Raw genomic sequence first — 21866 nt, 5'->3', positions numbered from 1 at the left:
GCCCCCCAACTCTGGGACCGGCCGGCAGCTCTCGCTGCGCTGCGGGAGGTTTGCTTTGGCTGCGGGCCTGGGGGAAAGCAAGAAGATTAACTGCTAACGCTAGATTAAACCCCTGATAAATCGGGTCCGGGTAAAGTGTGATGAATTATTTTCTGGCCGTTCTCTCCCCCGCAAACAGCCGGAGGAAGGTGCCGCGTGGGGCAGGTTGTGTCGCGGTGCCGGCTCCGGCCATCGCCATCCCGAAACTCAGCAAGAAATGGCGTTTCTGGTTCATCGGCAGCTCTGAAATGGGAGGAGGGAGATTTCTGCTTCGTTTTGGGGTGAAAACACCCCACCAGAGTCACCGTCACCCCCCCGGCCACATCCTCCCTCACCCCCAAAATCTCCCGTCTGCGACGCTGCGGAGCCAAGTTCTGGCTTGCAGCGAGTCTAATCCCCCGAAAAACAGGATTTTTATAACAAAGAGCTGACATAACCTCACCTACAGCGACTCAGATGCTCGACGTGGTGTCGGGGGGGACAGGGGACAGGGGACGGGGCTCTCTGCACCCCCCGGCAGAGCCGGAGGGGCTCAGGGAGGGGGTGCAGGGGAAGGGTCACCCCAACCCCTTCACCCCAGGGGTGCGGGAGCCGCGTCCCCCCCGTCACGGAGTCACAGGAGGGAGCGATGTTTGTTCCAAGTTTGGGGAAAGCGGGGAGGGAAAAAAAAAAAAAAAAAAACAAACAAAAACGCACCCCGTTTGCAGAAGTGGGTGGAGGGGGGTGGGGTGGGACCTGCCTGCACCCCACCCCACCCCGGGGCACCCCCCATCCTCACGGGGACCCCTCGTTTTGTCACGCCGGGGCTGCGCTGGACACCGTGACCCAGCGGGGTGACGAACACCGGCCCCGGCAGCCCCACATCTGGAAGGGATTCTGCTGGGAAGGGCGGATAAAACCTTCGCACCCCACCCTCCTCTCCCTCCCTCCCGTCCTGGGAAAGCCCAGGGGTGGGCACGGTATAACCCCCCCCCCCGGGAGAACCGGTGAGCCCCGGGAAGGCCACGGGTTCCCCGGGAGAAGCGGAGGCAGGCGAGGAAACAGCTGGCACCGGCCGTCGCTGCCCTTCTCCCCCCTTCCCGGCAAAAATCCTCCCAAACCGCAGAAATTCTGAGCGCAGAGAGCGCTGCGCCCCCCCCCAGCCTGGACACGGCTCCCTCCCTGCCTCAGCACCCCCGTGGGTCCCTAAACACCCCAAAGTCCCTCGTGGGGGGGGAACGTGGCTGCTCGGGGACCTCGATCCCCCCCCGCCGCGGCGTGCGGCTGAGCGAGGGCAGCTCGTCCATCGCCTCCACCAAATCCATCCCAGCTGGCGGGGTGCAGCCCCCCCCCCACCCCATCGCCGCCTCCCGCCTTCCCCCGGCCACGGCCACGGCCGCTGCGGAAATGAAACGCAGCTGGACGGCGCGACCGTGCCCTGCCCCGGCCCAGCGGCCGCCGGGGACCCCGGCTGGGGGGTTGGGGGGAACCCACGCGCCCCACGGCCTCCTCCGCTGAGCCGGCGGCTGCCGGCACGACGGGACCCCAACCCCCGGCTCGTGGCCGAAGGGGTCCCAGAGCGGGATGAAGCTCCGACCCCGAGCCGCCGGCCGTTATCCAGCATCTGCCGACAAGCTGGGGCCCGGCCGCCTGCTTCTCATTTCCAAAAGACGTAAAAAAAAAAAAAAAAAACCCAACTTTTAACGACCGGCCATTTATAACCCAGCTCGTAAAGCCCCCCCTAATCGCTTCCAAACCCGGCCCAGACACAAAGGCTCTCACCTTCCTCTGGATTTGGGGGCTCTAACAGCTTCCCCCCCCCCTTCCTGGGACGTGCAAGGCAGGACCGGGCACACACGCAGGCCCTGGGGTGGGGGGGGGGGGAAGAGCGCTGGAAAGTTGCGCCCCCCCCGCCCCAAAACACCCCGCAAGATCCCTGTGGGATGTTCAGACATCCCCTCCCTGACACGCTTCAGAGGGACCCCGATTTTTGTCGTTAAACCCCAAAGAAAAGGGGAACGGCCACGGGGCTCAGGGTGGAGAGGGGTGGGGGTTGTACCCCCCCAAATCCCGTCCCCCCCCACAAGTCTCCGCCAGCGGGAGCCGAGCGTGGCCACGTAAACAGGCCGAAAGGCTGGAAAATGTGACGCGCGCCGGGGGCTGGGGATCGCTGCCTCCCCCCCCCCCCTCCCCACTCCGCCCCGTGGGGCCGCATCCAGCCTAGCGCGGGCGGGAGGGAGCCCCCGAGGCGGCCGCTGGCTCAGCACCGGCACCAGCACCGGTCCTGGCCCCAGCGGTGACGAAGGAGGTGACAAGGAGGAGCCGCGTGCACGGGGCTGGCCAGCAGCCTGGGTTTTGGCTCAGCCATTTTGGCCACCACGGGCCTTCGGGGACCAGCCAGCACCCCGCGGTTTAACCAATAAACGGGGTGAGGTAGGGGGGTCCCCACGAGCTCTGGGCAGGGGGATGGGGCCAGCTCATCCCTGGGGTGAAGAGGAGGAGGAGGAGGGTCACCGGGAGGCAGATGTTGGCAGGTGACGGGTGAGGGCTGACAGCAGCCACCGGAGGGGCCCACTCGGAGCCCGCAAACCCAGCGCTTGCCTGGAGGGCACCGGCTCGGCAGCTGAACCCCTCCGAGTCCCCTGGGGGCTCAGGCTGAGGCGCTGGGGTGTCCCCGGGGACACCCCAGCCCCCCCAGTTTCCCCCTCCTGGTCCAGTTTGGGCGTCAACCTTGCCAAGGTGGGGGGGGGGGCAACCGCTTGGTTCAAACAAGGTGGAAGGGAAACCGCCCGCGGAGCCGAGCGTCGACCCCGAGGCCTGGAGCTCCTCTCCATCCCCCCACACCCCCGCCGAAAGGAAAGGCTCGTTAATCATTTCTTTTTAATTGGGATTTGGTACATAAACATTTCAGTTCAAAGCAGCCCCCCCCCTGCCCCCGGGGCGGATCGAGAACTCGGGGCACGTTCAAGAGTTCAGGGAACAACCACCACGTCGGTGTTGGGAGGCAGCTGCGAAGGACACGGCCTCCGCAAAGGGGGTGACACCGGTTCCCCGTGCCCGGGCTCGTCCTGGCCCCCGCGCTTGCAGCGCTTATGCAACGAGGAAGACGGCACCGAAATCACCAAGGGGGTGTGTGGTGGGGGGAACCGGCTCCAACATGGGAGCGGGGACTTTCCGGCAGGATCCGCAGCCCGCCCCGCCGGGCGCTGCCCGATCCCACACCCCCGCGGCAGCCCGGAGCCCTTCGGCGGTTCCTTGTCAGAGGTAGTTTTGCAAGATGAAAAAGAAGCGGGAGGGGAAGGAGCCCCCCCCCCGCCCCGCCGGCACCGATTCCCCCACGGAACTGGGCCCGTACTCGGGGCGAGCGCAGCCGGCAGAGCCCCGACGCCGCCCCCCCACCCCGACCCGTGGCCCCGCGGTGTTATCGGCACCTCTGGCAGCACCGAGCTGTGCTGGGGGGGGGGGCAGGATCTGAGAGAGACCCCCCCCACCCCAACCCGGGAAGGCACAGGCTGGCCCCAGCTCTCCCCCACGTCCCTGCGGGAGGATGGAGCGAAATAGCAGCAGCGTAACAAGGCACGTCGGGGGCACAGGGACGGGCGCACCCGGCTCCACGCTCCCACCGTCCGTCCGTCCCCGCTACCTTGCCCGGACGGACAGAGCGGCCCCTCAGCGCTCGTTGCTCCTCCCCGTGGGCTCTGGGTCCCTTTTGGGGTGCAGGATCGGGCTGTGGGGCCGTCACTCCTTCTCGGGGTTCAGCATGAGGTGTTGCTCCCACTCGGCCTCCACCACCTTGTAGAGCTCCATGGTGGCTCGGGCGTCCTCCACCGAGGAGTGGCCGCTCTTCCCGACCTGTTGGGGACAAAGATGGGGTGGGCACAGCCTGAGCCACCGCTGTGACACCAGCTGAGCAAGAAAAAGCCCCCCTAACACTGCAAGGATTGAGCTGAGGGGTCCCTCCTCCCGCAGGCTGGCTTCCAGGGAAGGGGAAACTGAGGCACGGGGCTGCTTTGCTCCAGGACTGGCAGCAGCAGATGAAATTGGGGCACCCTGGTCTGAGGATGGGGTGTGAAAACTCGATCTTCCCCTGGGGATGGACCTCCCCACCTCCTGTCACCGATATGGCGCAGGGGGGGATCCCCACGCTGCTCCCCAGCTCTCGGGGGGAGCGTGGGGAGCTCCCGGCCGAGGGAGCGGCCTCGCAGCGGCACCCTGTGGCAGCTGCCGAGATGGGGGAGGAGGACACGGCCGAGCTACCTGGATGTCCTTGTGCAGCAGCTCTTTGGTGAGGCGCTTCAGGGAGATGGCGACGTTCTCGGGAAAACCCCCCTTACGGTTCAGCAAAGGGATTTTAGACGTGTCCCGGGTGAGCGCTTGGGGGTGGAAGTACTTGAGCGCCTTGAAATCGTTGCAGATGGCGTGGCCGACCACGATCTTCCCGGCGAGGATGCGCAGGATCTGAGGAGGGAAGGATGAAAGTTGGAGGAGGGTGGGGTGGGGTTATAAGACACCCTGGCAGCTTGTTCCACGCTCCGCGGGGGGTTTCTGCCCCACAGCGAAGTGCTGCTTGCGCCCAGGGCTGTGGGGCTGCCCCGCTGCCGGGGGGGAGAAGCAGGTCGGTGTGAAGACGCGGGCCTGAACGGGAGCGGCGGCAGCGCGGGGAGACGCTTCCTCTGTTTCAGAGGCCAAACGGGGACACGGGCAGCTCTTGCCGAGCCCCGGCGGCCTGACAAACCCCGCAAACAGCCCGAAATCCCCACGAGATGAAGAGCCCAGCCCTGTGTATCCCCCCCCCACCCGCTCAGAAACACAGGCGAGGGCGCACCTCTCGCTGGGCCTTGCCGAAGGGGACGGCGTTGGCCATGTGCTGCCGCCGAACGCCGCTCCAGCGGGTGCGATAGTCCACGATGGGGGCGGTGGGACGGACGTACTGGTCGTACAGGACGTCGCCCCCGTAGCTCACGATGCTGCAGCGGGCCAGGGCGCTGGTGCGGCCGCCGGGCCCCGTGCCCACCATCTCACAGTCGATGGCCACCAGTTTGCGGGGCTGCGGGGGGAAACCATTGGGGGCTTTTGGGGTTTTTTTAGCCGGGCCACGGACCGGCGGCGTCTTCGGTTTCAAGGGAAACCTCGTCCCTTTGGAGCCGTTCTGCACGGGCGCAGCGGGCCGGGTCGCTTTGGGGTTCGGTTTGGGCTGGAGGGAAACCGGCTTCTCCGGGCCCCTCCCGGCCTCCCCCTGCCTCTTGCCCCGCTTCTTCCGGGGCCCCCTCCCGGGCGGCAGCGGCTGAGCCACCGGCAGCTGCTTCTGCTTCAGCACTCCCCGCCGCTCCAGCACCCGCCGCCGCCGCAGGAAACGCTCATGCTTTCGGTTCCCGGTCTCCTTCTTCTTGGGGCGCTCGGAGGGGGCGAAGTCCACGTTGAGGAGCAAATCCGCCATGACGGACCCCGGCACCGAGGGGGGGGGGACCACGACCCCCCGCGACAGCCCCCAGCGGGCCGGGCCGGGCCGGGAGCGGCGGCTTCAGCACCGGGGTGTCCCCCGAGGTCCCGGCCCTGTCACCGGGCCGCACCGCACCCCCCCCGCCTCCCGCCACCTCCGCGCCCCGGAAGCGGAAGTTGCCCCCGCAGCGGAGCGGCCTCCGGGCGCAGTGACGTCATACGCCCGCGACGCGGCCCCAGTGCGCAGGCGCGGCGGGAACTCGGAGGGGCCGGGCGGTGAGTGGCGCGTGGGGCCGCTCTGGCCCGCGGGCGGGGCGACTCGATGGTCTGGGCGGCCTGGAGGAGGCGGCGGGGGGGGGGTGGTGTGTGTGTTGACATCTCGGGTGACGTCAGGGCCTGGCGTGACGTCACTGCTCGGCAGCGCTGCCCAGCGGCGGAGCGTCGAGAGGGTTGCTCGAGCTGCCTGGTGACGTCATGGCCCGGTGACGTCACGGCTGCGGGAGGGCCGGTGGCAGCCCTGGGTGATGTCATGGCCCGGTGACGTCACGGCTGCCTCACTGGGTGACATCACAGCCAGGTGACATCATGGCTGTGGGAGGGGGGAGTCGCATCCCTGGGGTGACACCCCCCTCCCCCGGGACACGCCCCAGGGCTGACGCCCCCTCCCAGGTGCCACCATGGCGGCCGCCCCCCCAGACCTGGCCCTGCAGCGGGAGCAGCAGCGAGCGGCCGACATCATCCGCCTGCTGACGCTCTACCGGCCCCTGCTCGACGCCTACATCATCGTGAGTGTCCCCACGGCTGTCCCCCACGTGTCCCCCTCTTTGTGTCCCCCCCACCGACCCCCCCTCCCCACAGGACTTCTTCACCGAGGGGCTGTGGGCGCAGCTCCCCCCACCCTGGCAGGCCGCCCTGGCCACCGCCACCCCCCCGCAGCTGGCCGGGCTCCTGGGGGGCCACGGGGGGCCGGGGGCCACTTGGCCCCTCTCCCTCCTGGCCTTCGCCGCCGCCACCCGGGCCCTCGCCTTCCCCCGGGGCCACCCGGGGGGGTCCCCGTGCCCCCCCTGCCAGAGCGCCCGCCTGCACCCGCTGCTCCGCCGCCACGTCAAGCCCAAAAAGCAGCACGAGATCCGGCGCCTGGGGAAGGTGGGTGCCCCCCTGCCCCCCCCAAACCCCCCGCAGGCCCCCCAGACCCCCCCCCAAACCCTCTCCTCTCCCCCCAGCTGCTGCAGCGGCTGAGCCAGGCCACCGCCTGCGACCGCGTGGTGGATGTCGGAGCGGGGCAGGTAGGAACTGGGGGGGGGCCCTGGGGGTATGCGCCCCCCCCCCCCCAAGCTGAGTGTGTGTGTCCCCCCCTCAGGGCCACCTCTCGCGCTTCCTGGCCTTCGGCCTCGGCTTATCCGTCACCGCGCTGGAGGGCGACGGCCGCCTGGCCGCCATGGCGGAGCGCTTCGACCAGGAGCTGCTGCGGGAGCTGGGAAAAACGGGGGTGCCACCCGGAAACGAGGGGCCCCCCCGGCGCCGCCGGAACCGCCCCCACCCCCCCCCATCTCCCCTCACCCCCCGGGGCCCGCATCATGTCGCCGGCCGCTTGGACCCGGGGGCTCCCTGGGGGGAATTCTTGTTGCCCCCCGATCCTCCGGGGTCAGGCCCCGCTGCCCGAAACCCACTGGGAGATGTGGGGGGGTCCGAGGGGGGGTCGCGGGTGCTGGTGACGGGGCTGCACGCCTGCGGGGACCTCAGCCCGGCCCTGCTGCGCCACTTCGTCCGCAGCCCCTCCGTGGCCGCCGTCGCCTCGGTGGCCTGCTGCTACATGAAGCTATCCACGGCCCCCGCGCCTCTCGGTTGCCCCCTTGGCTACCCCTTGAGCACTTGGGTAGCCGGATTACCGGGCCACCAACTTTCCTACCGGGCACGGGAAGGCGCTTGCCACGCGCTGGAGGAATACGCGGGGCGGTTGGACGGGGAGAGCGGGCGCCTGCGCGCCCACTGCTACCGCGCCGTCCTCGAGACCCTCATCCGGGCGGCCGACCCCAGCAAGAAGCGCCCGGGGGTGCAGACGGTGAAGAAATCGCACGCCCTCACCTTCCCGCAGTGAGTTTGGGGCGCGGGGACACCCCTTTTTGTGTGTGTTTGTCCCCTCGCTTGGCCTCTAGCGTGACGTTACCCCACAGATACGCTCGCCTGGGGCTGCCCCGCGTGGGGCTGGATCCGGCCACCGTCCCGCTGGACTCGGAGGCCGTGGTGGCCATGTTGGAGCAGCAGCACAAAGTGGTGGCTTTCTTCAGCCTCACGCTGCTGCTGGCCCCGCTGGTGGAGACCCTCATCCTCCTCGATCGCCTGCTCTACCTGCGGGAGCAAGGTGGGTGCTGCCGCCGCCGCGGCGGTGACGGGAAGAGGTGGCGTTACCGGTACCGACCCCCCCCCGACTCTCCCCCCAGGTTTCCCGTGCGCCCTCGTTCCCCTCTTCGACCCCCGATTCTCCCCCCGCAATCTGGTGCTGGTGGCCGCACGGACCCCCCTGGGCGCGGTGCTGTCGGGTCTGGACGAGGACAGCAGCGAGGACGAGGACACGGGGGTGGCAGAGCCCCCCAGGGAGGGGCAGAGCCCCCCCAAACCATAATAAAACCGGGATTTGAACAGCCCAAGGGCTCGGTGGGAGTTGGGGGCTGCCGAAACCACCACGCGCCGCAAACGGGGAAGATAAAGGGGTGTCTTTATTGCAGACCCCGGCCCTGGGGAGTGGGGGGGCTTCTGGTTTCCCCCCCCCGTCCCCCCCCATTTAATACCAGTAGGATTTCTTGGCCCTGCGCGTCTCCACGATGCCCATAGCATCCATGATCTCCTCCTCGAAGGTCTTGAGGGACGGCACGTACGTTTTATCCAGCGCGTCCTCCACCGTCGTGTCCTTCGGGCCCTCTGTGCAGCCAAAGGGACAGTGCTGAGCCCCTCGGGGGGGTCCCTGTTCCTCCTGGGGGCGGCTGCTGGCCGCCGCCCTGTTTGCCCCCACCTCCCTCTCCCCTTGTCCCCACTCACCAATCCACTGCTCGGGGACGATGCCGTCCCGGCGCTGCTGTAGGGGCAGGGGGATGATGCGGCCGCTGCGCAGGGAGACGCGGACCCGCTCGCCCTCCTCCGTGTATCGCCACTGCACCTCTGTCGGCTGCCTGCCGGCAACGAGCGGCTCAGGGGGGGACAGAACCCACAGAATCCCAGAATCATCTGGGTTGGAAAAGCCCTTGAAGCTCCTCCAGCCCCACCATGAACCTCACCCTGACCGTTCCCAACTCCACCAGATCCCTCAGCGCTGGGTCAACCCGACTCTTCAACCCCTCCAGGGATGGGGACTCCCCCCCTGCCCTGCGCAGCCCATTCCAACGCCCAACAGCCCCTTCTGCAAAGAAATCCTTCCTAAGAGCCAGTCTGACCCTGCCCTGGCGCAGCTTGAGGCCATTCCCTCTTGGCCTGCCGCTGGGTCCTTGGCTCAAGAGACTCATCCCCACGTCCCCCCGTGTCCCCCCCAACCACCGTTACCGGTCCTCGGGGTCGACCAGGGAGATCTGGTTGAGCAGCAGCGGGGCCTCGCTGGCGATGTAGGTCCCGCTGTATTTGGCGGTTCGGTTGACATAGCGGTAGTGCTGTGATGGGATGGGGGGGTCATCAACAGCCTGTGGGTCCCCCCCCCGCTGCGCCCCAGCAGCCCCCCCCCCCCAACTTCCCCCAGCCTCACCGTGTTCAGCCCTTCCACCACCACCCAGTTACGGGCTCGCACCACCTGGGTGACCATCCCCTGCTTCCCCGCGTCCTTCCCGGTGAGGACCTGGACCTGTGATCAAAAGAGGGGGGTCAAGGGGGGCCTCCCCTCAGCCTGGCTGCCATCCTGGGGGTGGCCTGGGCAGGTGGGGGACACACACACACTCACCGTGTCACCCTGAAACACCTTCCAGTCCTCCTTGGTGATGGGCTCCACGAAGACCTTGCGGCGGCGCTGCCCCGGGGGGTTGCGGAGCCGAGCGGCGGCGGAGTCGGGGTGCCACGTGCCGTGCCGGTAACCGGGGGGCAGGCGCAGCCGCCCCGCGCCCAGCAGGGCCGAGAGGCGCATGGTGCGGCTGGGGCTGGGGGGGGGGGAGAGGGAGGGGGGTCGGGGGGGACCCTGCAGCTTCCCCCCAGGATGCCCCCCCCCACCTTCTGTGCTCCACAGGGTGAGGTGACTCGGATGGGTGTGGGGGGGACCTGCAGAGCGCCCCCCCGCCCCTCACCTCCAAGGGGACACAGGTGTCCCTCAGAGCACCCCCCCCACCCCAAAGGGGACCCCAGTGTCACACAGAGCCCCCCCCTCACCCCCCAAAGGGGACCCAGGTGCCCCACAGAGCCCCCCCCACCCCAAAGAGGACCCCAGTGTGACACAGAGCCCCCCCCCCACCCCAAAGGGGACTCCAGTGTGACACAGAGCCCCCCTTCACCCCCCAAAAGGGGACCCAGGGGTCCCTCAGAGCCCCCCCCCACCCCAAAGGGGACTCCAGTGTCACACAGAGCCCCCCCCACCCCAAAGGGGACCCCAGTGTCACACAGAGCCCCCGCCTCACCCCCCCCAAAGGGGATCCAGGTGTCCCGCAGAGCCCCCCGTCACCTCCAGGGGGACACAAGCATCCGTCAGAGCCCCCCCAACCCTCAAAGAGGCCCCCGGTGTCCCGCAGAGCCCCCTCACTCCCCGAAGAGGATCATGGCGTCCCTCAGAGCCCCCCCTCCGCCCCCAAAGGGCCCCCGGTGTCCCTCAGCGCCCCCCCACCCCTTCCCCGCTCACCTCCGCCTCTCCCGCGCTCTGGGCGGGGCGGGCTGGGCCGCGGGGCACGCCGGGAGCCGCGGGGCACGCCGGGAGATGTAGTCCACAGCCCAGCCCCTCCCGGCGCGGTGCATCCTGGGAGCGGCCGCGGGCGAGGCGGGGGGGCGCGCGCGGGGCACGCCGGGAGCCGCGGGGCACGCCGGGAGTTGTAGTCGCCGCCCATCCCGGTGTCCCCAATCGGGCCCAGGGCGGCCCCGGGGCACCGGACCGGGGCGAGCGACACCCCCGGGCCCTCACCGCCTCCCTCTGCCCCCGCGCGGGGCCGGGGGGGGCCTCCCCGAGGCCTTGGGCGCTCCCCAGGGCCCGCCCAGGCCCCCCGGTGGCCGCGGCCGCCCCGCCCGGGCAGCTGGGAGCTGTAGTCCCGCGGCGGGGCGGGCACCCGGCCACGGCTCCATTTTCTGCCGCCGCAGCCGGCGGCTGTCCCCGGGGTTGATCCGGGAGGACGAGGGGGACGCGATGGAGGCGCAGCCCGGGCACAGCGAAGCCCCGGCTCAAACAACCCCTCATCCCGCCTTTTGTTTCCCCATTTTATTAAACGTCTCCCCTCCAAAAACCTTCCCTCCGCCTCTTTCAACCGCTTCTCCCCCCAGGAACAGCCCCTCTTTGCTCCGATCCCTTCGTGCGTTTCCTTCTGGTCCCCCTCCAGCACCACCCAAAGCCACCGGGGGACACCGGAGCCCCTCTCCAGCAGCAGCCCCCACGCTGAGGGGGTATCAGAGCAGCCCAAAGTGGCCCAAAATCGCCAGCGCGGCGGGAAGAGGCCGACCCCGGGGCACGGAGACGCCGGTGGAAGCGCTTTAAAAAGGCATGAATCGCTTTTATTTCAAATCAACTGATCAGCCCCCTAGAAATCACTAATACAAAGCATGCGCCCCGCGACGGCGGGGCCGGGAGATGCGGGTCGGTTCAGGGGTTCGTGTTACCGGGTTTCTCTTCATTTCTCTTTTTTTTTTTTTTTTTTTTCGTTTTGTGGGTTTTTTTTTTTGTTTTTAAATTTCATTTTCGGTTTGTTTTCTCTTGTCCGGAGCTGCGGACGCGACGAGCCGACAAGGGCGAAACAGGGCAGCACCCAGGGAGCCCAGCGGGGAAGGGGCAGGCGGGAAGATCAGCTCACCGGGGAGGCCGCTACAGGCTGCGGGGGCCAAGAAAAAAAAAACCCGGGCGCTCGGTCACGGACCCCGCGTGGCACCAGGACCCCCCCTCTCCGCGTCACCGGGGACATTCCCCCGTGCCCGGGGTGGGCAGGGAGGGGCCCGGCTGCTGGGGATGGGGGGCACCGCACCACCCTCACCTCTCCTTGTGGTCTCTGACCTCCTCCACGCCCGCCTTCTCCTTGCTCTCCTGCTTGGCTTCGTTGGCGTCCGGCACGCCGGCGGCGTCGCTGTTCTTCTCCTTCTCCCCTTCGGCCAGGTTGGGTTTTGGCTCCTCCTTGGGGGCCTCTTCGTTGTCTACTTTCTTCTCCCCTTCTTGCCCCTCCGCCTCCTTGGTGCGTTTGGGGGAGTCCTGGGTGGGGGGAGCTCAGCTCAGCCCAGTCCCAGACCCCCACCCTGCGCCCGCGTTCCCGTATCACACAGAATCCCAGAATCCTCCGGGTTGGAAAAGCCCTTGAAGCTCCTCCAGCCCCACCATGAACCTCACCCTGACCGTTCCCAACTCCACCAGATCCCTCAGCGCTGGCTCAACCCGACTCTTCAACCCCTCCAGGGATGGGGACTCCCCCCCTGCCCTGGGCAGCCCATTCCAACGCCCAACAGCCCCTTCTGCAAAGAAATCCTTCCTAAGAGCCAGTCTGACCCTGCCCTGGCGCAGCTTGAGGCCATTCCCTCTTGGCCTGCCGCTGGGTCCTTGGCTCAAGAGACTCCTCCCCCCTCTCTGCACCCTCCTTTCAGGGAGTTGCAGAGGGCCATGATGTCTCCCAAACGTCCCTGATGTCCTGCTACCTCCAAAGCATCTTCCGCTTTCCTCTTGATCCCGCCTTTCTCGTTCTTCTCCTTGGACTGCTCGTCGATCACCAATTTCCCCTCCTCGTCGCTGCTGCCCTCCGCGTTGCCCTTCTTCTCCCCGTCGCCCTCCGGCTCCCGCTCCGGCTCGGCGTCCTCAGGGCAGGTTTTCTTCTGGGTGGGCTGGAGGGGACACGGGGGAACTCACAGAGGGGAACCCGGGATGGGGGAACAGGGGGGGAAGGAGACAACTGGAGGTGGACACGAGGCATCGGACCCCCCCTCCCTGGCTCCTGACTCACCTGGTAGCCAGAGGCTTTGACGGTGGGGTTGTTCTCGATCTCCCACAACCCTTCGCTGAACCCTTTCCGTTTGTTGGGTTTCCCGAACTTCTCCTTGCATTCTTCATAGGGGAAGAGATCTTTGGGCCCCAGGAATGCCCTGCTCAGAGGAGGGGGGTGGGGAGAAGCAGTGAGGGACGGCAGCCAGGGGGGACGGGGGGTGTCTTACCTCTCCCCAAAACCCCCCCGGGGCCGTCAGGATCTGTCAGTGCCCCCCTCGGCCCCGTCTCTCGCGCGCACCAGGGCCCCACTCACGTTTCGTGGGTCCCAAAGAAGAAGACTTGGTATTTATTGGAGGAGGATTTTACTGCAGCTTCCGGCATCTCATCAATCTGCGCGACACAAAGGACGGGGTGAGAACTGGGGAGGGCAGAGTCCCGGCTCTACTCTCCCCTCTCCTCACCCCGACACCGGGATGTCACCCACCGGGTGGGGACACGGGTGTCCCACATGTCGCATCCAACCGACCGACAGCACCCGGGGAGGGTGAAAAAAACATTATTCCTCGGGGATTCACCCACTGGCGGGCAAGAACATAAAACTAAGCGGCTGTGCCCACCGGCGCGGGGGCAGCGGGGGGCTCCCCTTCTGCCACCCCGTGGGGACGGGCGAGGAGCGGCCACCGTAAGCTCTTGTCTAGACTGGCTCAGACATATTTAGCTCAGCAAATTCACGCGAGAGGCGGTGCCGGTGAAGCCAGAGGCATCGCCTCTAGCCCTGGGTTGGGGCGTGGGGGGAAAAGCCGAGAGGTGTCGGGGTGCCTGGTGATGCCGTTCTGCTGCTGGGACCCCCCCCCCAAACTGAAACGGGGTCACTGGCCGTGGGGACGGCACAGTGAGGACCACGGGGGTCCACGAGCAACCGGCGCCGACCCCGCCGGCAGGTGCTGTTTCACCGAGCGTGAATATTCCCGAGGCGCCAAGCGGGAATAGAGCGAAAGCGACTCCGGCTGCTTTTTATAGCGTCTAAAAATAACCCCCCCTGGCTCCAGCCAGCGCGAGGAGCGCAGCCATAAATTCCCCGAGAAAAGCCTCAAAGGGAGGTGGAAGGAGCCGAGGGAGGATGCGGGCGGGGGTCTTGGGGCGGATGCCAGCGCGTCACCGGGCAGGAAGGTGCCAGCGCTGGTGGCCGGGGTGCTGGGTCCCATTCCCAGCGCGCTGCTGACTCACGGCACGACCTTTGCTAAGTCACTGCCACCCCCCCGGCTCGCCGAGCCTCAGTTTCCCCAGCCAGCCGGGCCAGGGCGCCAGTGGCAGGGTTGCCACCGGGGGTTTTTTTTCCCCCCTTCCTCCCAGTGTATCACCGACCCGTCTCAAACGCGATGCTCGAGGGCCGACCCGGCCAAGGGTTTCTCCCGGTTTCATTCCCAGAGCTGGGAATACGGTGCAGCTTCATTCCCCGCCATCTAGGAGCTAACACGTGCCGTAGCACCGGGCGGCGATGCCGGCACGGCCCCAGGGGCAGCCAGGTGGGATGGGATCCCAGCAAAGGGCTCCGGGCAGGCACTGGGACGTGGCGGGCAGCTGATGCGAGAGCTGGACCGGGGCGGGATGTGCCTCCGCGCCATCCCCGCTGCCCAAATGCAGTTCAGGGCATCCAGCCGCCCTCCTGCATCCGCCTTCGCGGCTCCAGAGTGTGTTTTGGGATCGGTGTCGTGCCCCCACCCAGCACCGCGGTCCTGCCCTGAATACCCCCACACCCCTCATCCAGCACCCCCAAACGCGCGGGGCATTGCAGGAGCAGGGATGGGGTGAGTGGGGACAGTCCCCAGCGGTGTAAAGGTTGGTCTCGCACTCACACCGGCCCCCACGCCCCGGCGGGACCCCTGCCCGCCCGCAGCCCCCGGCGCTCGCCCGCCCGAGGCTCCGCCACCACCACGGCAGCCGGGACCGGCGGCTCCGTCCCTGCGCGGAGGAGAAAATATGAGTCAGAGGGGCGGCCGGCCAGCCCGCAGGTCTCTGCAGGCCACGTTTCCGCAGGTCGCTCCCGGGATGATGCGGCAAAGGCCCTGCCAGCCCCACAGCCCCCCCCCCTGGGGAAAGACACGGCTCCCCTGCACCCCTCGCGGTGCTGGGACCCTGGTGGAGACCCCCCTGCTCTGGCTGTGCCATTCCCCCAACTAGTTTTCAAACCTCCTTCCCGGAGGAAAGGCGGCACACGTGGTGGCGAGGGCAGCGGGGAGAGGGGACGGCTGCCCCGTGGCACCGTGGTCCCCACGCCCACCACACCGGGAACCGTCCTTGGCCAAGGTCACGGCACGGCCGAGGGACGGGCAGCGGTGGGCCCAGCACTGGGGAAAGCTCCTGTCTCCCCCCTGGCTGATCCACACCCCCCCAGCCCATCCCTGCGAGCGACAAGCCCTTTATCTGCCCTTTCTTCACCCAAACTCGGAGAAAAGGAGGCGGCATCTCTATCTGCAGGGGCAGGCGGGGAAGACGGGGTGCGGGGAGATAATGGGGCGGCGGGCGGGTGAGATACCCCGGCGGGAACACTGATAGGCAGGTGCTGGGGGTGGGAGCCCTTCCAAAAAGTGTGTGTGGGGGGGTTCACGCTGCCCCAAGCGTGCTGTCCCCGGGGCCTTTGCTCTCACTGGAGAGCTGGGGCTGTTTGGACACCACCCCCCCCCCCCCCCCAAAAAAATTGAGGGGCTCGCAGCCCACCCGGCTGCCAAACTGCCCCGTGATGGTCGTCCGGGGCTCGAGGCACCGTTTGTCCGATGTCTGTTTGTCCATCCCTGTTGCTCACTGGAAAGGTGGCAAGGGGGGGGGGTTAAAGGGCTGCGGTGCCAGGTTAAAGTACATGTGTGCCCGTCACCGTGTGTGTCCCCCCCCGCCACCACCAGCTCCTGCAAACAGCACCGGTGTCACCAGCCCGTCCTTGCCCGGGCACCTACGGACCCACAGGGCTTGGGGAGGATGGGGAGGGTGTCCAAAAACAAGAGGCTGGGACAGGCCCCCCCAGGAGGGAAAGCTGTGGAGCGTGGCAGGGGAGGGACAGGCACGTACCCCGGTGTGGACTCTGTCCCCAACCTCTGCACTTGACCTTTGCAACCGGTCCTGGGAGCGTGAGCAAGGCTGGGAGCAGCCCGGCCTCCATCAGCCCCAGGGGACCCCGCCAGCACCGGGGTGCTGGGGGCGACCCACCCCCTGCCTCAGTTTCCCCACAAGGGCTGGCAATCAGGGACGGGGGAATTAACGGAATTAATTCACAAGGGTCACACACACCAAAAAAAAAAAAAAGGCTACGTGGAGGGGGGAGCACACGCAGCCAGGCCAAGTTCCTGGGGCACCCCTGAGCCTCGCACCCACCAAGGGCTGTCCCCAGCCCCAGGGGACATCGCGGTGGCCTCGGTGGCCCGATGCTCCCGCTCTGGGCACTGGCCCCTCATCTCCCTGCTTTCGTGCCTCAGTTTCCCCTCTACTTAGCGCTGCCTCTCCTGGGGAGGGGTTTCACTGGGGGGGGGTGTGCTGAGCTGCTGGTGTTGGGGGACGGTGCCAGGCGTTGTGTCCCTGCAGGGACCACGAGCCCCGTCCCCCAGGGCCAGGGGAATAAGGAATAACCCTGCTCTGTCCTCGCGGTGCCTCTGGCTCTCCCCCCTCCATATTTCTTCCCTCGCCGTTTCGTTCTGCTCCAGCCACACCTGGTCGGAAACAAATATCCCAGCGAACGCCACACGCGGCCGGGTAACGTTTCATCACAGCACCTGATTAGTCACGGGCAAACCCTCCCTGCTTCACCCCAGCCCGCCACGGGATTCGTCACCGGATGGAGGGCAGGGGGGGGGCTCGGCCCCTTGTGCAAAGCAGCACCCCAAAACCCCCCCTCTGCCCCCCCAGTTCAACCCAGCATCCCCCCTGAGGCTGCCCCGACCTCCCACTGCTTTCGGAGGGGCTGGGGGGGGGGGAACCCTGTTCCCCGCCTGCTCGTGTGGCCCCGAAACGCTCCTGCCATGATGGTGGCGGTGAAACCGGCTGCTGGGAGCCGAGCGCGGCGTGAAACCTGAGCGGGGCAGCGTACGCAGGCGCTAATTTGGTCTCGGGGAGCTCAGGCCGACGCGAGGCCGCACGAACCCCGACCCCGCAGCGATGGGGCGCGGGGGGCACCCGTCCATGAGGGTGGTGGGTTTGGTTTTTTTTGGGGGGGAGGGGGGAAAACTGGGGGTCAAACCCCACTGGGATGGGATGGGTAAAGGAGGATGAAGCAGTGGGGCTGTGCTGGGGGCCAGGGGAGCATCGCTGCCCCCCGCCCCCCCAAAAGGGAAGCGGTGGGGGAAGCAGGCGCCGGGCTCCCAGGGATCCCTCTGGCTCCTCCTCGCAAAGCCGCTTTCAAATGCGCGTTGGGAGGCCAGTGCCAAATCCCAACGCCTCCCCACCCCCTCCCCGGCCTCCCCGCCAGAACCCTACAAACCAAACAAAAGTTATTCAAACCCGAGGAGGGGAAGGAGGAGGGGATGGGGGAGATCCTCGGCCTTTAAAGCCCGCTGCTGCTGCTGCGCGATTCCTCCGCGTTTCGGTTTAATTTTGGGGTTTGCAGGCGGCCCAGCTCCCTTTGCAGCAAGGCCGAACGGGGAGGGTGGGGGTGAGGAGAAGGTGGTGGTGGTAGGGGCGGGGGGGGGGGGAAACACTCCGAGGAAATTTTAAACTGCATCATCAACCACTTAAAAATAACCAGCAACGTATTCTGTAGCCAAAGCTTCCCCACGGCCACCCGGCCGAGCCACCGGCCCACCCGGGGCAGGATCAGGCCCCGATGGCTCTCGGTGAGGTGCTTTATCCAGGGTGGGGGGGGACACCCAGGTTCATGGCACTGAACCCCCCCTCCAAAAGATGCTCAGGGACCCCCCCCTGTATCCACACAACGCCCAGGGCCACAAGCCGGGCGGAGGCGGCGGGTCCAGCACCCCCCTCGTGTCCAGCACCCTGCCTCGACGCCCCCACCCCTTCCCCGCGTGTGAGTGGTGTCCCCCCCCGCCCCCCCCAACTCTGTCCTAAGTCCTCAGTAATTATATTGATTTTTCAAAGCCAAACTCCCAGCGGGCGCTGGCACCTCTTTAGCACCCGGCGAGAGGTAAGGCCACGCGGAGCTGGGGGACACGCCAGGAATGGGGTGGGGGGATTTGGCTAAGCCCCCCCCCCCCCCCGCCAAGTCTCCCCCAAATCATGGGTGAAGCGAAGCAGCAAGTCCACGGAGCGGGAGCGACGTGTCGCCTCCCCGACACCCCGTGGGGGTCCCGCTGCTGGTGCCCCCATAGAGCTGGGAGCAAGGGGGGCGAGGGGGGGTCGTGGTGAGGCCCCACACGGGAAGGGGACCCCCCCCAGACCCACTGGGTGATGCGGGGGGGGGGGGGTCAACCCTGGGGGGGGTGGTGGGGGCGTGGGCTGTGCCAGCCTCGTGCTCCGGTGCAGGATGCGGCCCAGGTCACGGCTTCATCCCTCTGCACGGGGGGTGTGTGTGTGGGGGGGGGGTGGGGGGTTCGTCCTGCCCTGGGGGTCCTGCAGCGGGGACCGAAACGAGCAGGAGCAACCCGGGAAGGGGGAGGGAGGAAGGGAAGGGGGGGCTCCCCACTCCCACGCGGTGGCAAAAGCCACGCGGTCCCCCCACCCGTGACCCCCCCCCCACCTGTCTCCTTCCTCCCCCCCGCGGAGGGAAATGAATAAATAGCACAAAAGGGGCCCTGGGGGGGGAGCCCGGAACGTTGTTTCCAATACATTAAACCCCCCCAAAACCCAACAAAATAACCAGAAAGCGCTTCCCAACCCCCGCCCCCCCGGTAACGAATAACCCCCAACTTTTCCAGCCCGGGGAGCGAGGCCCGGGCCCGGCCTTACATAAGGTGCCGGTAAAGTTGGATCCAACCGAAAACCAGCAGGCCCCCCCCGCCCCCCCCCCCGGTGCACCGGGGAAGCCTGACCCCGGTGCGGGTCCCCCCCCTCCTCCCCCGTTGCAGCCCGGCCCCGGGACACCGGCTGCGGCGTGCGGCCGCGTTATGCAACGGGGAGCACCGGGAGGGGGGGGGGGGGGAAACGGGGGGTCCCACTGCCTTCCCCCCCCCCTCCCGCTCCTTCCCCTGTTTCTTACCCGGGCAGGCCAGTGCGGGTAACCTTTCATCTTGGCAAAGACCAGGTCCCCGCATTTGTATTCCTTCTGCCGGTTGGACCGGGACATCTTTGCTGGCGGCTCCTCCCGGGCCTGGGGGGGGCGGGCAGGGGAGAGGGGAAGGGGGGGTTAAGGATGAAGTTTGGAAGGCAAAACCCGGCGAGGCAGGGATTAGCAAAAAAAAAATAAAAAATAATAAAAGGGGTGGGGGGGGAGGAGGGGAACCAGCGGTTTCTCCTGCCCCCCAGCGCGGCGGGCCCGGTGAGAGCCCGGGGCGGGGGGCGGCGGCGGCCCCGGCCCGCGGTGCTAGGAGCGGCGCGGCGCGGCGGCGGTGGGTCCGTGCCCCATGCGGTTGTTTGTGTTTGAAATTCAATTGCTCCCTCCCTCCGCCACCCCCCCCCCACCCCCCTCCTCCCTTCCTCCTCCTCCTCCTCCTCCCGGTGGATGCGCTCGGAGGCTCGGCAGCGCTGCCTTGCACACGCACGCACACCCACCCACACCCACGGGTGATCTTGGCGGGGTGGGGGGGGGGGGTGAGAGGAGGGATCCCCCCGGCGGGTTGGGTTTGCTGCGAAATACCCGGCTGGAGGGGAGCAGCCACGCTTGTAGTGCAAAAAAAAAAAAAAAAAACCCCAAAACAAGCAAACAACAAAAAAAACCCCAATTAATAAAAATTTATCCAGCTGCAGGTGGCTTGGGGGGGTCTGGGGGTGCCTCCAGCTGAGGTTTGGTGAATAATCGTGGATGGGTCACAAGGAACAGGGACACGGCGTGACATCGGAGGGAGGCCGTGGGCTCGCCGCTGCGGCCCTGGAAATGGAGGGGTCCGGTGTAAACCCAGCGTAAATCCAGTGTAAACCCTGAGTAAACCCAGCGTAGCGGCATCCCCAAAATTCCCCGTCCAGGCTGCAGCTGAATATGTTGTAGAAGAAGGAGGCCGGCCTTTAAAAAAAAAAAAAATAACCAATTGGGAGCATTTTGTGCCCAAGCAGCGGGCTGCCTCGGGTGTGCTCCCTCCCTTCACCTAAATCGGAACAGGCGAAGCATTTTTCTACAGAAATACCCTGTTGTGCAGGGCCCAGGCTGGAGGTACCAGGATTACTCACAGCGCACGAAATTAAGCACGTAGGAAAATATTTGCGTGCCTGGGGAGGAGGCTCGGGGCGCCCGGCCAGGCTCGATGCGGGGGTTAGGGGGTGACTAAGTCACCAGATGAGTAAGTCGTCACCCTTGGTCTCCTTCTGCTCCCAGTGCTGCTACTAAACACATCCAGGCTTCAGACTGAAACCACACCAGGCTATAGGCCTGGCCCAACCAAACACCTGTGATTAAATTAAGCACAGATTAAGGCTAGAACCTCCCCCCTGTGAGCCAGCAGTTGGGGTTCCTGGGCTGGACTCTTTTCCTTCCATCCCCCATGTGCTTTCCTTGGCTTAGTTTCTCCTAACAAGCCACAAAGTAACACAAATAAATAATCAGAGGGGTCACAGCTGAAAGCAGGATTCCGCTGCCCAGGGGTGAGAGCCAGGCCTGAGGAATCTCTAGCTTAAACAGAAAAGATGGACAAAGGGCGAAGGAAACAAAGATTTCTCGCTCCTTCCACGCGGCGAGAGCAGGACCTTGTTTAAACTTGGTCCCTCCTATCTCTGCCAGGGTTATTGTTGGTTTTCCTCCGCAGAGGATGAGGACTGCCTCGCACCGAAGCTTTGGGCGGTTTAACCCGCTCGCTCAGTGCTTCTTGGGGACTCACTGTTTTTCCTTTCCAGATGCTTATGAAAAAATGAAAAACCCGTAAATACTGGAGAGATCCCAACGCATCCCCAGGATTTCAGCCCGAGGGGTGCTTTGCTGAGGAAGTGACGGCACCAGGGGCCTGATCCACAGAAAATCCCTGTCACACCGTGGCTGTTCCCCAATTTGGTTTCCACTAAATTTGGAGAGCGGGCGGGCAGAGCTGTAAAGGGAAGGGGCATACACACCTCTGAGACACCCTTTGGGGTTCAGGCCCGCTCTGCAAGGGGTTCGCTCTACAGGTCACCGCACACACGCGCGAGCCGCCGCCACAACAATGTCTTGCTCTTTCTGGAACCTACAGTCCCAGGGAAAGGGGTTTCTGCGCTGCCGCAAAGAAAGGCTGATGCAGACTGGACCTTCTGCGAGCCAAACCGGCCCCGTGGCCACAGGAACATCCTCCTCCTCCTCAGCGTCTTTGTGGTGGTACCGCTCAGCCTCGCTCTTACGGGTCTCAACTGTGTAAAAAGGGGAAAAAAATGTACCTGTGTCACAGCTACTGCGAACCGCACGCGCCCTCTCGCTCCCCAAGGCCTAACGCCTGGTTTTAATACACTATTTTTAATACTCAGTCCTTCAGAACAGGGCAGGAGGGGTGGGACAGGGCACTTTAGTTGGGTTTCACCCCGTTCAAAATGATAAAGGGCTTGCGTCACAGGATACGCTTCTCATTTAGCTTGATTCTGCTTTAATTACTTATGCCAGTACTTTGCAGCAGCTTGGCAAATTACTTCCTTGGGCTTTGCGTTGGGGACCCAAATTCAGAGCCTGGCTCTCTTCTTATTAAGGCCAGAACAAACCAGAAGGAGGTCACGGGAGTCAAACCTAAAGTCAGTGAAACGCTAAAGGAATAAACCAGCTGCGAGCGAGTCCCAGCCAGGGCCCCTGCTGCGACAAGAGAAAACTCCCATCCCCACCCTGCTCCAGCAAAGCCTTCCACCGACACTCACAGCACTGTCTAGGCCCAGCTCCTGCCTTAAAATTAAGCAGGCAGGGATGAATAGGCAGGAAGGGCACTGGCTCGCTGGCAGAGAGCTGCCACCCCCCCCCACCCCCCCCCCCCCGCCCCTCGTCGCTCTGTCCCCCTGCAGTGACACAGCAGCCCGGTGCCTCCGGGCACGCCGGGAGCTGTAGTCCCCCGCTCCGTGTCTCGGTTTGGCGATGAATTAGGCGGCCTGGCGACCAGGGCGGGGAAACGGCCCGCGGGAGGGCGGCGGGGAGCGCCGGGAGCTGTAGTCCCGGCAGCTGGGAGGGCGAGTAACCCCCGGGGGACCTTGGGCCGGAGCCCACCCGCAGCCCCGTGGAGCCGACAGCGGGCCCCGGAGAGGGCCCACGAAGCCCCGGGGGGGGTGGGGGCTGCTTGTTCCCCCCCGGCTCTCTCCCACAGAGGGGGGGGCT

The 21866-nt window shown here is 66.3% G+C and overlaps 4 protein-coding genes across 10 annotated transcripts; 1 reads left to right on the top strand and 3 right to left on the bottom strand.

Annotated features, from left to right (window-relative positions):
* Positions 1-2884: 2884 nt before the first annotated feature.
* ISG20L2 (interferon stimulated exonuclease gene 20 like 2) lies at positions 2885-5455 on the bottom strand. The gene is made up of 3 exons (XM_074814119.1): positions 4844-5455; positions 4276-4476; positions 2885-3870 (listed from the first exon to the last, which is right to left on the bottom strand). The coding sequence occupies exons 1-3, from the start codon at positions 5453-5455 to the stop codon at positions 3757-3759; spliced, it is 927 nt and encodes a 308-aa protein (XP_074670220.1). The 3' UTR covers positions 2885-3756.
* METTL25B (methyltransferase like 25B) lies at positions 5454-8101 on the top strand. 4 transcript variants are annotated; one of them, XM_074814115.1, is made up of 7 exons: positions 5454-5733; positions 6127-6242; positions 6316-6603; positions 6681-6743; positions 6818-7551; positions 7632-7819; positions 7899-8101. In XM_074814115.1, exons 1-7 carry the CDS (start codon positions 5454-5456, stop codon positions 8078-8080), a joined length of 1851 nt encoding a protein of 616 aa, XP_074670216.1. In that variant the 3' UTR covers positions 8081-8101. The 4 variants fall into 4 exon arrangements, with proteins under 4 accessions (XP_074670216.1, XP_074670218.1, XP_074670217.1 ...); XM_074814117.1 differs by having other exon boundaries at positions 5706-5733; positions 6108-6242; XM_074814116.1 differs by having other exon boundaries at positions 5706-5733; positions 6031-6242.
* A 55-nt stretch (positions 8102-8156) lies between these two features.
* Positions 8157-10384, bottom strand: MRPL24 (mitochondrial ribosomal protein L24). The gene is made up of 6 exons (XM_074814109.1): positions 10262-10384; positions 9380-9572; positions 9188-9283; positions 8992-9095; positions 8494-8624; positions 8157-8376 (listed from the first exon to the last, which is right to left on the bottom strand). Exons 1-6 carry the CDS (start codon positions 10372-10374, stop codon positions 8240-8242), a joined length of 774 nt encoding a protein of 257 aa, XP_074670210.1. The 5' UTR covers positions 10375-10384; the 3' UTR covers positions 8157-8239.
* A 712-nt stretch (positions 10385-11096) lies between these two features.
* HDGF (heparin binding growth factor) lies at positions 11097-21494 on the bottom strand. 4 transcript variants are annotated; one of them, XM_074814110.1, is made up of 9 exons: positions 21419-21494; positions 20657-20926; positions 19823-19999; positions 18660-18770; positions 12837-12913; positions 12543-12681; positions 12241-12423; positions 11592-11803; positions 11097-11432 (listed from the first exon to the last, which is right to left on the bottom strand). In XM_074814110.1, exons 4-9 carry the CDS (start codon positions 18744-18746, stop codon positions 11426-11428), a joined length of 705 nt encoding a protein of 234 aa, XP_074670211.1. In that variant the 5' UTR covers positions 18747-18770; positions 19823-19999; positions 20657-20926; positions 21419-21494; the 3' UTR covers positions 11097-11425. The 4 variants fall into 4 exon arrangements, with proteins under 4 accessions (XP_074670211.1, XP_074670212.1, XP_074670214.1 ...); XM_074814111.1 differs by lacking the exons at positions 19823-19999; positions 20657-20926; positions 21419-21494 and adding an exon at positions 19784-19802; XM_074814113.1 differs by lacking the exons at positions 18660-18770; positions 19823-19999; positions 20657-20926; positions 21419-21494 and adding an exon at positions 17009-17116.
* Between the last annotated feature and the right edge of the window lie 372 nt (positions 21495-21866).

The sequence above is a fragment of the Strix aluco genome, unplaced genomic scaffold (genome assembly GCF_031877795.1).
Source record: "Strix aluco isolate bStrAlu1 unplaced genomic scaffold, bStrAlu1.hap1 HAP1_SCAFFOLD_136, whole genome shotgun sequence".
NCBI lineage: Eukaryota > Metazoa > Chordata > Aves > Strigiformes > Strigidae > Strix > Strix aluco.
The sequence above is the reverse complement of the archived record's forward strand: the minus strand, read 5'-3'. Positions and strand labels throughout refer to the sequence as shown.